The sequence below is a fragment of the Felis catus genome, chromosome A3, assembly GCF_018350175.1.
Source record: "Felis catus isolate Fca126 chromosome A3, F.catus_Fca126_mat1.0, whole genome shotgun sequence".
Classification (NCBI taxonomy): domain Eukaryota; kingdom Metazoa; phylum Chordata; class Mammalia; order Carnivora; family Felidae; genus Felis; species Felis catus.
In genome coordinates, this window is record NC_058370.1 from 54,416,337 (window position 1) to 54,432,433 (window position 16,097).

Genomic DNA, 16,097 nt, shown 5'->3' on the forward strand with positions numbered 1-16,097 from the left:
CAGGTTATCATCTCAGAGTCTGTAGGATCGAGCCCTGCAGCAAGCTCTGCTCTGATAGCTTGGAGCCTGCTTGGGATTCTCTCACTCTCTCTCTCTCTCTCTCTCTGGCACCCCCCCCCCCACTGCCGCCTCTCTCATACTCTGCCCCTCCCCCCTCTCAGAATAAATGAATGAACTTAAAAATAGAGTATGTGGACTACATTCTCCTGTTAAGGCCTTAATAGTCACACCATAATTTAAAAACAAAACAAATGTCTGCTCTTTATTCTATACAAGACACACATAAAGCACACACACAAAAAGGCTGAACTATGGAAAAGATATACCAGGCAGTTAGTAACCAAAGGGAGGCAAATATAGTTATCTTAATATCAAAGGAGAATTCAGGCAAAAAGCACTACTAGAAATAAGAAATTTACTGCATAATGAGCAACGATTCCATTCACTAGGAAGATGCGTTGAAATGTGTGGATACCATGCAAATTTGTGGATAGCCTCCTATGAAGCCAGAATGACAGAATTAAAGGAAAACCCTTTTGAATCCATCATCATAGTACACATTAACACATTTGGCAGTAATCAGTAGATCAAACAGACCCCCCCAAAAAAATCAGTAAGAAAATAGAAAATGTGAAGAGTACAACTACCCAGCTTGAGCTAATGGACTTGATTTCATCTGATGTCTGGAAAAGACACACATAGAACACTTGCTGGGGTTGACACACTGGACCATACAGCTGGCCTCAGTATAGTTCCAAGGATCAGGATCTGACCATAGTTGTTTTGTTTTGTTTTTTCCAATTGTTTACCACAATGCAATTAAGTTAGAAAACAAAGCCAATACGATAATTAGAAAAATCCATTCACTTGGAAATTTAATAACACTTGTAATCAACTTAAGGGTCAAAGGAGAAAATATAATTGAAATGAGATGATGTCATCTTTTCTTAACTTTTCACATCAAACTCATGGGATACAGTTCTTGGAAGGAAACTATTAAATGCCTTCAAAAAAAATAAGGCTGAAAATAGAGCTGAGATCTAATATAAATCAAAGTCCCACAGATGTAGAAGGAAGGAAATTAAGAGAACAGAAATTCACAAAGTAGAGAAACATACAAAAGAACAGATCAACAAAGCAAAATCTTTATGCTTGAAAAGACGGTTCATTTTTTAAAAAGGCACAAATGGAATGGAAATGAAAAACAAAATAACAAAACCACAGATACTACAGAGAAAAGCAGTAAAAGGATATTAAGAACAACTCTCAATACTTCAGAACTTTGATATAATGGGTGACTACCTAGAAAGATGGAATTTAACAAAACAGATCCAAGGAGAAACATAAAGTCAGAATAATGTTTTACCTGTAAAAAAAAAAAAAAATGCAATCAATAGGAAGCAATTTTACCATGAAGAAAACACAAAATTCAAATGGCTTTATCTGAATGCTACCATTCAGGAAACAAATCATTCCATTCCTACACAGAATAAGAAAGAAATCAGCTCATTTTAAGAGGGCAGAATAACCTTGATACCTAAACTGACAAAAACATCCAGAAGAAAACACTAAGGCCAACCTTCCTCATGAACATGGATATAAGAATTCTGAACATATATCCAACCAGAATTCAACAATAAGTAAAAAGAAATCACAATCAAGTTAGGTTTCACCCCAGGGATTCAATTGATTAATATTAGAATTTTGTTAACAGAATGCACCACACTAATTAATAGATTAAAAAGGAAAAGTGATATCATCTCAACAGATAAGGAAAATAGAATCTGACATCCATTCGTGACATTTAGAACTTTTCTTAGGATACTTTTAAAGCCAGCACGATAAATAGGAAACTCCATTTCCTTAAATTTCCTTAATTTTATAGACATCTACCAAAATCATCATGGAGAAGCGTGGCAAGGTCAGGAACGAAGCTGAGATGGCCTCTCCATCACCCTTCCCTCCCTCCTCTTTAATTGTGCTGGGTTTGAACCAGCCTAATAGTAGACAAGAAGAAGAAACACGCTTAAAGGGTGAGAATGTAAAACAGGACAGCCACTGTGAAAAATATGTATGGCAGTCCCTCAAAAAATTAAACAATTACCATATGATCCAATAATTCCACTTCCGGGCATACACCCAAAAGAATTGAAAGCAGGCACACGAGAGCTATGTGCATGGGCATCACGCACAGCAGACAAAAGAGGGGAGCAACCCAGGAGTCTGTCCACTAACAAATGAATGGATAAATCAAATGGGGTACAAACATACCTTGGAACATCGTTTATCCTTATAATAGGAGGGAAATTCTGACACACGGTACAACATGGATGAATTTTGATGGCATTATGCTAAGTGAAATAAGCCAGACACAAAAGAACACTGTATGATTCCATGTCAGTGAAGTACCAAAGTCACCATATTCGGAGACAGAAAAGACAATGGGGGTTGCCAGGAGCTGGCGGCGGAGGTGGGGGGAGTGGAGTGGGGGGATGGGGAGTTAGTGCTCAATGGGGACAGAATTTCAGTTCGGGAAGATGGACATGTTCTGGAGATGGGTGTGGTGATGGTTGCCCAATAATGTGAAAGCACTTAATGCCCCTGAGCTATACACCTAAAAATGGTAAAAACGGTAAATTTTATGTTATGAATAGTTTACCAAATTTTTAAAAAATTGTAAGGATGCCAAAGGAAGACATAAAGTTATGAAAACAAAACGTATATGTGGGTGTTATGAGTGCCAATATATACCACTCTCCTGAAGCCCGTTGTTTATCTTTAGTTATGGTTTGTGAATGGAGATGTAGTCCAGGGACTATATACAAAATTATCATTTTTCTGAGAAAGAACGAAAAGCTTCCATTAGACTGTCAGAGGGGTCTGTGACCCACAAAAGTCTAAGAGCCATTCTGAGTGCCCGCCGCAGCACAGAGGTCATCACACAGGCTGTGACCAGATTCCCTCCATCAGTAATGTCTCCGGACAGCACCCCCTCACCTCACCATCCTGCCCCCATCTCCCTCCTTCTTCCCTCTCCTCACCTCCACAGCACTTTTCTCTTTTATTCACACTCTGGTTGTTTATTTACTTATTTTTAATGAGAGAGAGAGAGAGCACAAGCAGGGGAGGGGCAGAGAGAGAGAGGGAGAGGTAGACACAGAATCTGAAGCAGACTCCAGGCCCTGAGCTGTCAGTGCAGAGCCCTGCAGGGGCCTTGAACCAACTAACCAAGAGATCATGACCTGAGCCTGACTCGGAGGCTTAACGGACTGAGCCACCCAAACACCCCTCATTAACTCTGGTTGCTTAAATATGAAGTGAACTATATTCTTAAATAGTTTTTGAATTCATTGGCTAAGCTTTAATTCTTTTAAGAGAAATGAGGCCATGACTTCACCCAAACTTCAGCCTTTTTTCTATTACCCTTCATTTCCTTTGTGATATTAAACAGGCCCAGCTCTAGCTCAGGGCCTGGGGGCCCAGAAAGGTCTCACACACATGTGGAATGATTAGTCCAAGCCGTGTTCTGTAGCCTTAAATAATTGTCGACGAAATTTTCTTGTTGGTTCCATATCTTGGGTTTAGCGTGGGCAGAAATGTTAACAAACGGAAGACCGCCCTGCTCAGTGGTCTGGTCTGCCCCGGTGGTGGTGAGGATTCCTGGCAGGGTGATGGTAACAGAGAGCTGTCTCTCAGATGAGGCTTCAACTTAGGGAAAATCCAGGGACTGAAATCCACCCGAATGAATTCGGAGACTTCCATTTTTAACAAAATGCTTTTATTTCTATTTTTTTTAATGAAATGCGTTGTTAGGTACTTGCATGAAATATCAAAAAGCATTAATATTGTTTGTTTTAATTCACCCTTCCTGGTCACAGAAAGGGGGTAGAAAAGATCTGCTGGAATAAAGCCCAGCAGAAGCCACGTGGTGCGAGGCAGTGAAGGGGGTGGGGTGGGGGGCACTTTTGGCGCCGGTTCGCATGCACAGGGTGTTAGTAGTCATGGTAGTTGCCGATGGGTCCGTGCCTGGAGTCGTAGGGGCTCATCGCAGAGTCCTCGTCATAGTGACGCTGGTAGGAATCATAGTAGTCGTCCCCATTCCGACCTCTGTTTAGCCAGTAGGTGACGTCATCTTCAAATTTCTGGAGAAAAAGAGCACAACAGAGAACGGATTGAAGGACACCCACTCCCCCTAGACCACATCTTCCCTCTGCCTTTTCTCCTTAGTGGCTTTTCTTCAATGATTAACAGCTCCAAATGACAATCACCCTTCATTATCATACTCTGTACTCAGAGGTGAGTACAGCCAGCTAAAGAGTACTGATCCAAGCCCTTGAAAACCTCCATCCTGTGAGTTCTAAATGTACCCAACACTTAAACATTTTTCTCTTTTCTAGTAGATAAAATGGACGTCTCCCAAAGACAGCAATAACTTGGCCTGACCCGCGGGCACTGTGCACATCTGATTGTACTCATCTTACAGACACTGCCTCCTCTCCCTGTCCTGTCCTGCGCCTGGCCCACTCGAGTGCACGGAGTAGACGCTTGGTGAATTAAATCAACCACCACCGTGGCACGTGATAGCCGTGCGCAGTAGCAACGGTGACCGTTTTATACCCGTGGTGTAGGTTAGAGCTTGCACGGCTGTCCTTCTTCGTTCCACGAACACTTCTTAACTGGGCGCAGCCTGTCAGCCCTATGCGCGGCACCGGAGGGCCACCCAAAGCAAGTTGGGACAGATTCCCTGCCTTCACGAAGCCTACAGTTACTGAGACACACATGAAAATAGGCAGCTGCAATTAGCAGGAAGAAGGGGAAGAAGAACTGAAGTGATTGAGAAGCATAGAACAACTTTCAGGTTTATAACTGGGGTAGCTGGTCTTTGACACCATTGCCTCTCTTAGAGGAAAGAGAGATTCTTTGTTGCTCACGAAGGTACAAGGTGAATGTAGATGCAAGCTCACAGGTGTGGATGGTGACGACTCAGAGAGATACTTGGTGTGAGATCGAAAAGGCAGGGACAAGGGAAGGCTGACCTAGGGAGGTTGCAGGCTATCCAGAAGTTTGGGTCCAATTTTTCTGAAAGTGTGGCCAGTGCATCCAACCTCTAGGGATGCTATAAAGTGCAAGTTCTCAGGCACCCTTCTGCACCTCATGGATGGAATTTTCCGGTGACTGGGTTGCAGGCATCTATTCCATAAGACTGCCAGTGAACATGCGTATCTGAGCGCTCCTGAGGCTGGTAGGCCCGGCCTCGGCCACGATGGTGTTCTCTGTGGCCACCCACTGGGGTGAGAGGTGGGTCAGCCTGTGCCACGCTGATGGGCACCACTCCGCCCCTCTGTTTGCTGAGCCCCGGGGGCTCTGGCATGAGAATGAGAACATTTGCTCTCAATACAATTGAGACAATTGTACAATACAATTGTACAATTTGTACAATACTACAGCTTGTCCCATAGTGTAATAATCTTATTCCCCAGTTTTTCCTCAGTTTTTATAATCTTGTTTAAGGTTTTGGCTTAAAAGATGTTTTCAAGAAAGTAAAAAAAATATTTTATGAATACAGGAATAACGCACACTCATATTTACAAATGGGTATGTGGGAGTGGGGCAGAGAAAAGGGGGGATTACAACTCCATTGCCAAAGACAAGCATAGCTGACATTTTGACGTTATTGCCTTCCAGTCTTTTCTGTGGCTAGTTATAATCTTATGGATCCTCACCCTTATTCTGGTTCTGTCATCAGTCATTATTTTAGCCATTTCTCCATGTTAAACTCTTTTTTTTAATTTTTTTTAATATTTATTATTTTTGAGAGAGAGACAGAGGACGAGCAGGGGAGGGGCAGAGAGAGAGGGAGACACAGAATCCGAAGCAGGCTCCAGGCTCTGAGCTGTCAGCACAGAGCCCGACGTGGGGCTTGAACTCACGAGCTGTGAGATCACGACCTGAGCCGAAGTCGGACGCTCGACCAACTGAGCCACCAAGGCGCCCCTCTCCACGTTAAACTCTTAGTAGCCTTTTTCATGGACTGCAGCAAAGAAATGCAAGTTACTACAACTGGCATGCCATTTTCATGTTCAAATAAGTACTTTTTTTTTTTTTTTTTTAATTTTCAGTGAGAATTCCAGGTGTTCCTGAGGATGCGGGTAGACTGGTGCTCTCCCACGTGACTCACGGGAATGTGCACTTTGACAGTGCTTACAGACCCTTACCTAATTCTGCCTTCAGCCCCAGTAACTCCACTGGAAAATGGAATACCAAGGAAGGAACAAACCAAACACAAGGACGCAAGTAACAGTACCTGTCTTTTGGGTTGTTGCGACCATAAGTAAGTTCATTCATATTAAGGGCTTAGACCCCTGCCTGGCACAGAGTCTGGATGTATGTGTTCAGCCTTTTGCACACGGAGGATATATATATATATATGTATATATATATATATATACATATATATATATATATACATATATATATATATATACATGAATGGAATGTATATGAATGACATATATATATATATATATATATATACATGAATGGAAAAGACATTGTAATACAATTACATGGCTGCCTTTTAAGAAACCTTTAAAAATAAGGCTTCTAAAGAGTTTCATTTTTTTTTCATCAATTTGTGGTGCTTTGTATACAGACACCCTCTGTGCACAGTACGAATCTTGGGTCCATTTGGAAAAGCCCTTCCAGCTCCCCCGGCTTGGAGGTGTCACCCTTCATCTTTCCAGGCACGCTTTCCGGCTGGGGGGCAGGGCGAGTGTTCTCGATGTCGCCACAGAGCCTCCAGTCCAGTGCTCCTGCTGGCCACTCTGCACACTTGCTTCTGTGGAATCCGTGACCTTAACTCCCTTGCCACCTCACCTGTACCTGTTTCCTGCTGGGAGTCTCTGATTGTCAACATTCTTTTCCTTGGATTTCGTGAATACATCCACTCACCTACCTACCTCCTGGACGCAGGAACGGAGCCATCTTTTCCTGCAAATGCATTGCCAAATTTCCCTGAAAGCACATGCAAAGACCACCTCTCTTTAACAGCCACTTTTCAGGGGCCCCTGGGTGGTTAAGTGTCCGAGTCTCGATTTAGGCTCAGGTCGTGATCTCACGGTCATGGGATCGAGCCCCCAGCTGGGCTGAGCATGGAACCTGCTAGGGATTCTTTCTCTCTCCCTCTCTGTGCCCCTCCCCTCCTCATGCTTTCTTCCTCAAAATAAATAGACATTTTTTTAAAACTCACTTTTGGGGTGTCTGAGTGGTTCAGTCGGTTAAGTGTCCACCTTTGGCTCAGGTCATGATCTCATAGTTTGTGAGTTTGAGCCCCCTGTCTGGCTCTGCACTGACAGCTCAGAGCCTGGGGCCTCCTTCAGATTCTGTTTCCTTCTCTCTCTGCTCCTCTCCCCCTTGTGCTCTCTCTCTCTTTCTCTCTCTCAAATATAAATAAACATTAAAAAATAAAAAATACAATAAAAAGTTACTTTTCATCTCTTTCCATTATCCTCATGGGTCTTTGCATCAATTTTGTTGTCTCTGACATTTTTTGGAGGTAAAGCTGCAAATGTTTTGGGGAGGTTGTAAATTATCTTAAAAACACCCAGGCACTCAGAAACACTTGAGTGCCTCAGTCGGTTAAGCATCCGATTTCGGTTTGGATCACAATCTCATGGCTTATGGGTTTGAGCCCTGCGTTAGGCTCTGTGCTGACAGCTCAGAGCCTGGAGCCTGCTTCAGATTCTGTGTCTTCCTCTCTCTCTGCCCCTCCCCTGCTTGTGCTGGGTCTCTCAAAAGTAAATAAATGTTAAAAAAAAAAAATTAAAAAAAAAAAAAACACCTCCCGGGCAAAACTGTACAGATAAGTGAAATCGAATTCTGGATGAATTTAGGTCCCAGCCATTTTGGGCAGTGGCTTCTCTGGAACCCCGCTTCCCAACCATGTTGGGAGAGACTCCCTTTTGGGTGTAGTGTGATGGAAAATTCTAGCTGATGTCCCTACATCTCAATGGTAATGTTATCTTATGCCTGGGTAGCACTTGACAGATAATGGGGTCTCCTACTTTTTGGAGTGAACTATGAAGACTACTTTTCTGTGCCATTTGCCCAAGCCAAGCATCTGTCCCCATGGTGCTGCTCTGCAGGGAGCCAGTCCTCCAGGGGCCGGGAATACCCACCGCCTCATCGAAACCCATATAGAGGAACTGCTGGTACCACTGCTGGACCTCTGGCCGAGTCCGGTCCCACAGCTGCCGTTTCTGGCGCTTCAGGCTGTTTAAGAATTCTTTGGCCTTGTTCTCATCCACCGCCACTTTCGTCTTAGGTGAAGCAGGTGCTGAAATATCAATACCCCACCCCCCACAAAGTACAAAGGTTGATTTCTCTTCTTAGCGTGGGTGAATCGCTAACGAACATCCCACACCCCAAGCCCACCCCGCATTAGATGGTTTTGACTTTCAACTGCATTCTTACATCACATGTGATGAAATACAGCTACCCGTCATCTGTCTCCACACTCCTTGGTAGTAAGCTCTCCATTTGGGTGCAGTCACATAAAGGCGCACAGGGGAGAGAAGAAATGCAGCCACTCACCGGGCCTAGACCCCAGGCCGCTTGCAGGGGCTGGTGGCCCACCCCTTAGGCATTTAGGAAACAAGTAGATGTCTAGGGCCATAAAGGTGTATGTTCCTTGCACGTGCAAACAAGAGAGCGCTGTGCCTGATTAGGTGACCAGGAAGGAAAAAGAACTAGAACAATGAGCTCGGAGTGGCCCAGCCTGGCACCATGGCATGCTCTCACCCCGGAGAGCTGGAGCACACAGGGCCACCTGGGGTCACCATCTGCGGGCCTCACAGATCATCGACGGTTCAACCGAGTCTCGAAAGGTACTGGCCCTTGCTTTAGCATGTGGCTTCTCCCAACATCTTCCCATTGTGGTCTCAATGGTTCAGAAGGCTCCCCTTCTGCAGGACGTGCTCAGGGAACACAGTTCTGCCACTGGGTCTTCCCCTGCTGTCTGTCCCCTCATCTACAAAACCGGGCTGACGGTCCCCATCTTGGTGGTGTTATGAAGGCTGCACAGGATAATGGGAGTGAAGTGTTCTATGTGTTCTTTGGTCACATGGATAAGTATCAGTGGATTTGTTTCCTCACTTCCTGCTCATCCCTGTTTCCTTCAGGGCCTGTTGCACCCTTTTGTACACAGCAGGGGCTCAATATGTGTTTCTAGGTTTGACTTGAATAAAAGCTGAGGATGTACATCAGGACTCGTGATTATCTTAGTGGTCTGCTTGCTCCCACCTCTGACAGGGTGGCCTTTCAAGAGCTTCCGTCACCCCTGGTGTCCTGGAGGAGCAGGCTGCCCAGCACAGAGATCGGGGATGGGCCAGGGCCTCACGAGCAGCTAGAAATGCTGGGGAAGATGCTGGGAGCCCCTTCAGAAGCCCCCTGCCCCTGAGGGGAACCCACAGGGCTCAGCATCCAGGGGATCTCTGGGGGGCTGACTGGGAAGCATATGAATAGCACCAGGGAGCCCCACATTGTCAGGGAGCAGGCTTCAGCCTGCCAGACTCTCCTGTTAACTGGGGCAGAGTTGGGGCGGGGAAGGAATATAAGGGATTAAAGGTTCACATCAGAAATGTCACACTTCTAAATTTCTAAGAGATGTACAAATTCTTCATTTTACAGGCAAAGATGACAGTTCCAAGGGAAGATGGCCTTCGTAAGACCACATGATTGGTCCAACTGATCTACGTGATTATGGTGGGCCTGGAACTCCTATTGTATGGCTCCCAACCTGTTGTGGTTCGACAACATTTTGGGGCCATCTATCACATTCCTTGGAAGAGTATTTTTCACAACAGGTGTTAGTGACAAACAGTTTTTCTGTTCAACCCTGCCCCCGGGAGCTAATTGCATATAGAATACTACAACAGTACCATTCTGTGTCTATTCCACCAATGGAGGTTTTATGTGGTCTAAAGGATATGCTCTAAATTTAGATACGTGCTCTACAGGGTATCATGGTTCTAAAATAAATAGCATTCAATTAACACAGTAGCACTGTTTCTTTTATCTTTGAGTCCACACCGACAGCTTTCAGAAAAATAATTTTCAAACATTTACTGGCAATAATATTTATTCAATGAAATACCACACACACACACACACACACACACACACACACACAGTAAGACCTTCAGATCTGCCAACCTTTTAAGGAGTAAACACTTCTGATTTTCCAAATACAAGACCCCAGTGAGCACACTCAACATTGCCTTTCACTGCGCCCCATTAAGAAGGCAGCCATTATCCATGGGGGGTATACTTACCTTCCTGCTTTTGAAGCATCAGCTTGAGTTTATTCCCACTTACGCCACCTAATGGAATGAAAACAGAAATCATGTCAGAGTTGCACTGTACCCTTTACATTCTCAAGTGCAAAAATCTGAGTTGGAATAAAGCACCGCGTGCCCCTATCTCGTCTTGGCAACTTGGAGGTATCACAGTATTTGATGTTTGCTGCCTTCCCTGTCATGAAGGAAAAACAATTCAGGCCACTCATGGCTCAAACTGGTGACAATGACCATGGCTGACCCAGGGCATAACGATTTGAGATATTCCCTAGGAGAAGTGACATCGTTCTTTCAAGCTCCTTGAGTCTTATTATGAGGGCCGGCTGTCTGTCATATGTACCTTTCTGCAGACTTTCCCTTTTCATCGTATGGTAAATGGAATAATGCCTCCCACCCTCCAATTCATATCCACCCAGAACTACTGAATGTTTACCTATTTGGAAATAGGGCATTTTGCAGATGTAATCAAGGATCTCAGTTAACCGTGAAGGAGGTGATATCATGTCGGATGGATGGAACCTAAAGTCCAATGGCTGGAATCTTTGGAGGAGGGGGAGGGGGTACAAAGAAGGCAGCCGTGTGAGGACAAAGGCGGGCAAGCACCATGAAGTTTCACTGTCATAAGCCGAGGAAGGCACTTTAGCTCTTTAAACATCCAGTCCAGGGGCACCTGCGTGGCTCAGTCAGTTAAGTGTCTGACATTGGCTCAGGTCATGATCTCACGGTTCGTGGGTTCGAGCCCCGAGCCAGGTTCTGTACTGACAGCTCAGAGCCCGGAGCCTGCTTCAGATTCTGTATCTCCCTCTGAGCCTCATCCGCTCACACTCTATGTCTCTCTCTCTCTCAAAGATAAACATTAAACAAAAAAATTTTTTTAATCCAGCCCAGTTTTGTAAGGTTGCCCGGACCCTCTTCCAATTAGGCATTATCTATACCATTTTCTGACATTTTTATTCAGTTCTAAAAGTATTTCTAACCAGCCTAAACATTCTAACAGAAAATCACATGACTGGTCTGGTAGGACACCCTCCTCTGCTTGGTGAGCAGGTGTGAGGACCCATAGACATCTCTGATCTTTAAGTGCTACATGTAGGTACGAGGCTTGTCCCTGGAAGGGATATCCAAAGCCCCTGGAAGAAAAACCCAGCCTCAGAAGTAGTGAACAGAACATAGCATGTTCAGGTGTAAGGAGCTGATCTGGCCCAGGATGAAGGTGGTGATGTCCACCTTTCTAGGCAGGCCCTTAACCGCCCCATCCATGGACAGGCCCCAAGGCCCGTGTTTGCATCTGCGAAGGTACAGTTTTCTGGGAATAGGAGTGATGTCTTTTACCAGACTCTCCAAAGTGTCTGGGACCCAAATAAGACTAAGAACCCCTGCTTAAAGTATTTACTATGTAATCGGGGCGGCGGGGGGCGGGGGGGTGGAGAAAACACATCCGTGACCAATTGGCTGCCCACAGCTGAGCTTTTCCTGCAGACGCGTTTTATGAGTGCACGCAGTGTTTGCAAACTTTGAATTGGAACATCTCTGGGCCCAAGTCACTCAGCCCACCCCATGGCCATAAAGAGCCATTTCACCTGTCAGCTAGCCCTCTGTAGGCATCTGAATTTAAGCGCTACCCAAGTGCCCTTAGAATAGGTATGCCAGGGGCGCCTGGGTGGCGCAGTCGGTTAAGCGTCCGACTTCAGCCAGGTCACGATCTCGTGGTCCGTGAGTTCGAGCCCCGCGTCGGGCTCTGGGCTGATGGCTCAGAGCCTGGAGCCTGTTTCCGATTCTGTGTCTCCCTCTCTCTCTGCCCCTCCCCCGTTCATGCTCTGTCTCTCTCTGTCCCCCCCAAAAAATAAATAAACGTTGGAAAAAAAAATTAAAAAAAAAAAAAAAAGAATAGGTATGCCAGCCAGGGAGCGTGGTTGGGAAGAATCTCTAGGAACCAGGGAATTTTTTTTTTTACATCATACATTTATCACCAACAATCCTCTCAACTCCAAAATTGGGCACAGGGATTAAAAATAAAAATTAATTGCACTGCTAGGAGCACCTGCCTGGTTCCGTCAGTTAAGCGACTGACTCTTGATTTTGGCTCAGGTCATGATCTCACGTTTCATGGGTTTGAGCCCCATATCACTCTCTGCGCTAACAGCAGGGAGGCTGCTTGGTATTTTCTCTCTGCCCCTCCCTGTGTGCTCCCTCTATCTCTCTCAAAATAAATAAAGAAATTAAAAAATTCGTTGCACTACTTAATAAAGACTTACTGGTAACTTTCACTAAAAACATACAAACTTTGTGAAAAATTTCCCAAACCTTCAAATGATTTGGCTACAGATATTTACAATGTGTGCATTTAATAACTTTTTTTAACATTTATTTATCATTTTTGAGAGACAGAGCATGAGCCGGGGAGGGGCAGAGAGAGAGGAAGACACAGAATCCGAAGCAGGCTCCGGGCTCTGAGCTATCAGCACAGAGCCCAACGCGGGGTTTGAACTCACGAACTGCGAGATCATGACCTGAGCTGAAGTCGGACGCTTAACCAACTGAGCCACCCAGGCACCCCTATAATGTGTACATTTAATATGGTATGTTAACTGATATAGTGGAATATGATTTGAGAAAAGGAGTCAGCAAATGATTTCCAGAAACACCTGTGGGACACAGATTAAGTCATAAAGTTTCCAATACCTAGGCAGCCCCCCAGAGATGGGATGAGTCGCCCCCAAGAGGTTCCCCATCAAGAGTAAATAAGCAGAGATGAGCACTTGACGGTGCTCCTATAGAGGGGATTATTTAATTAGATTGGAATGGGGCTACTTTTAAAGGTTGTACCTTAAGAATCATCCAACCTTAACAGTCAATAGAGAAATCTATGAACACATTTGCCAAAGCACACAGGTCTGTTTCTTGGCACCATTATTAGCATTCATTAATATCTTAACATTCGTCCATCTCTAACAACAGCATGGCACACACAGAATTAAGTATCGCCCCTCCATCTGTTTGCCTTCTGTAAAAGCACTTGACAGTAAATGAGTGAAATGTGGCCTGATGTTGAAATAGACATTGGATGTTGGCATCTGCCCTGCTGCTGCGATTTCTTGCAGCAAATGTGTGTCACTACTGTTCCAGAAATGAGAGCCTCACCAGACCTCAGCTCTACAACAGAAAGGCATGGAAAAATCCTAAATTATGAATTATTAATAGTTGCTACTGTGCCAATTACTACACCCTGAACTACAAATATTAATACATATAATTGGACACCACATTAAATTTGTTTGAAGAAAAAAATAAAGAATAACCGAATAGCTGTGAATTTTTTCCAATAGTATGGAATTTTTTTTTTACTCCCACATCATCAGTCACTGTATCTAGATGGTGATAATAGGCACTCCTGAATTTATTCAGCCTGACATTAGATCTCCCAGCAGATGCAGAATTGCAGGATGTCCCTTTGAAGGTGCTATTAATAAATTGCTCAAGAAGGAGCAATGATCATTTTCTCCATTTAACGTTTTCGGGTATCATAAGGAGCCACCTTGGGGACTTGACGTATGTGAGGATTTTCATTTTATGTCATGAAAACTTTCACATTCCAGCCCAATGATGATAATATTTTAACTGACACTTTTCACTACGTTCTTGGTATGAATGAAATAAAATACAGGTCTGAAGAGGGAAGGTTTATAGCAGGTGCTCACTTGCTTTATTCAGATGTGCTTCTGAAAATGGAAGGCACAGAGGAGGCGGGGCGGATCAGTCATGTAATGAGAAATTATTGATGAGCCTCCCCTGTGGTTGTAACTTAGAAGCAGTTCTCCTGACTTGAACAGGTCCCCTGCTGTTCTGGCGACCAGGGGCTCTGTCTGACCTCAGGGCTCCTGCAGCAGGCTTCCTCCCCCCGCCCCCCGCCCCCCCAACCAGGAGTTTGGTTTTCCACACCTGTTCTGAAAAAGCAAAGCACAGAAGCTGAGCCATCAAGGGTGTCTTCCATTGTCATTGCCAGGGCCCGGCCACTCTGTGGTGGGAAGAGCACCCATCTCAGAGTCTTGGGCCAGCACTTCATGCCTTCCAGCCCCAGTACCCTGAGCAGATCTGGGATCACAATATGCCTCGCAGACATGTGAGTGTCAAAAGGGCTCATGCATGCGCGAGGTCCCTAGTGACGCATAAAGGATCCTCAAGTGGAAGGTAGTATTGTCAGGACAAAACCCTAAGGTGGGGTCTGTGGATTCCCAAGGTTCAGATGCCTGTTTCATCTTGGGGGGTATGTATGAACATGCTCCTTTTATAGGCAAGGAACCTGGAATTTTCAACTGATTCCCTGAGGGCTCCCTGAAGCACAGAAGGTTAAGCATTTCTCCTTTAAGAGCATTTTCCCTGTCTGGGTTTTGAGGCCTGCCTGCAGTTTTGCACACCTGGAACTTCACTGGGTTGCCAAGGGTGCCCCCCCCTCCCCCGTCCTCCTTAGGGAATTGCCTGGAAAGGCATCTCCATAATGATGCATTCTGGCTCCCCTCAGTCCTAGAAGGCCCCACTGCCTAAAGCTCCCAGTGCCCCTCTGCCCCTTAAGTTAAGGCCAAATCACTTCTTGCCCCTCCATGGGACCTTGGCCCTCACTCTTTCCCAAGGTGACCACCCTTGTCCGAAACCTGCCCTTGACCCGGTACTCTATCCGCCTGCCGAAGCGCGCCACTCCCACTTCTGCCAGAGCAAAACCCTATTACCCATTGGCACTTGCTGGGACTCACGGTCCCTCCGTCCTCACCCCATCACCCATCTCCCTCCCTGGCGCCCTGGCGCTGCCGACATACCTGGGCCCAGGCACAGCAGCAGGAGTAGCGCCAGCGCGGTCATGGCCAGGACAGTGAGCCGCGCGGAGGAGGCGGCCATGGCTGCAGCGGGAGGGCAAGAGAGAGACGCGCACCGGAGAGCCGTCGCACGAGAGGACTGGGCGCACAAGGACAGGGGCGCAGGCTGGCGGGCGCTCCCTACATTCCAGCCGGGGCGGGACCTGTCGGGCGGGCGCCGTGCCAACGGGCCAGGGGCCAAGCGGCCTCTAGGAGAGCCACCGAGCCCCCCTCCCCGGCCACCGCTCCACAGAGGCGCCTCCCAGGCCAGTGGGAGACGCGATGCTGGGGCCACCGAGAACCACCCGGGCCAGGGGGAAAGATGGGGGAGACGGCTGGCTCTTCCCCTTTTCACTCCGCGCGAACACTTCCCTTCCTCCCCTTCTCTCTCCCTCCAGGGCGCAGGGCCCGGCTCCTGCCTGGGCTTATAAAGTGGCCTTTGGAATTTCCTTAATTCCCCGACGCTGCGCTTAAAGATGCCTTTGGCGGTGCTATGTTTTGTGATATTTTGAAAGATTCCACAGTCTGGGTTCAGAACTGCAGTTCAGGAAAACTTTGCCCCCCAAACTACTCTGATAGAAAAGCCTTTCAGAAACCGGGAACCTGGTGAACGTGGCAGGTGTTCTCAGGACAAATGGGTCCCTTTATGTCCTGTAATCTGCGCGCTTGAAAGACTTAAAGGGAGGCCCGGAAGCGACCCCCACAAGTGCCACCCCAGTACCAGGCCTGTGCAAACACAGAGGACACATACTAGGCAATACTGAGTGGGGAAGGAAAACAAAAACAAAGTTGTCGCAACTGATTTCGAGCAGGTCACCTACATTCACAAAATGGCCATGATGTGAAATTACCTTCAGAGGCCCTTCCCACCTAAGATCTGCTCTGAACTCCTCCG

The 16,097-nt window shown here is 46.1% G+C and overlaps 1 protein-coding gene across 1 annotated transcript; it reads right to left on the minus strand.

Annotated features, from left to right (window-relative positions):
* Window positions 1–3,761: 3,761 nt before the first annotated feature.
* Window positions 3,762–15,565, minus strand: ECRG4 (ECRG4 augurin precursor). Its single transcript, XM_003983874.6, has 4 exons — window positions 15,167–15,565; window positions 10,332–10,379; window positions 8,178–8,335; window positions 3,762–4,142 (listed from the first exon to the last, which is right to left on the minus strand). The coding sequence occupies exons 1-4, from the start codon at window positions 15,243–15,245 to the stop codon at window positions 3,993–3,995; spliced, it is 435 nt and encodes a 144-aa protein (XP_003983923.1). The 5' UTR covers window positions 15,246–15,565; the 3' UTR covers window positions 3,762–3,992.
* Between the last annotated feature and the right edge of the window lie 532 nt (window positions 15,566–16,097).

Bases quoted from the DNA above. Each gene is read 5' to 3' on its own strand.
- ECRG4 (XM_003983874.6), bottom strand. From the start codon at position 15,245: ATGGCCGCCTCCTCCGCGCGGCTCACTGTCCTGGCCATGACCGCGCTG. The intron at 10,380-15,166 runs GTATGTCGGCAG...TCATTCCATTAG, and splicing joins GCTGCTGTGCCTGGGCCCAG to GTGGCGTAAGTGGGAATAAA. The intron at 4,143-8,177 runs GTGGGTATTCCC...CTTTTTCTCCAG, and splicing joins ATATGGGTTTCGATGAGGCG to AAATTTGAAGATGACGTCAC.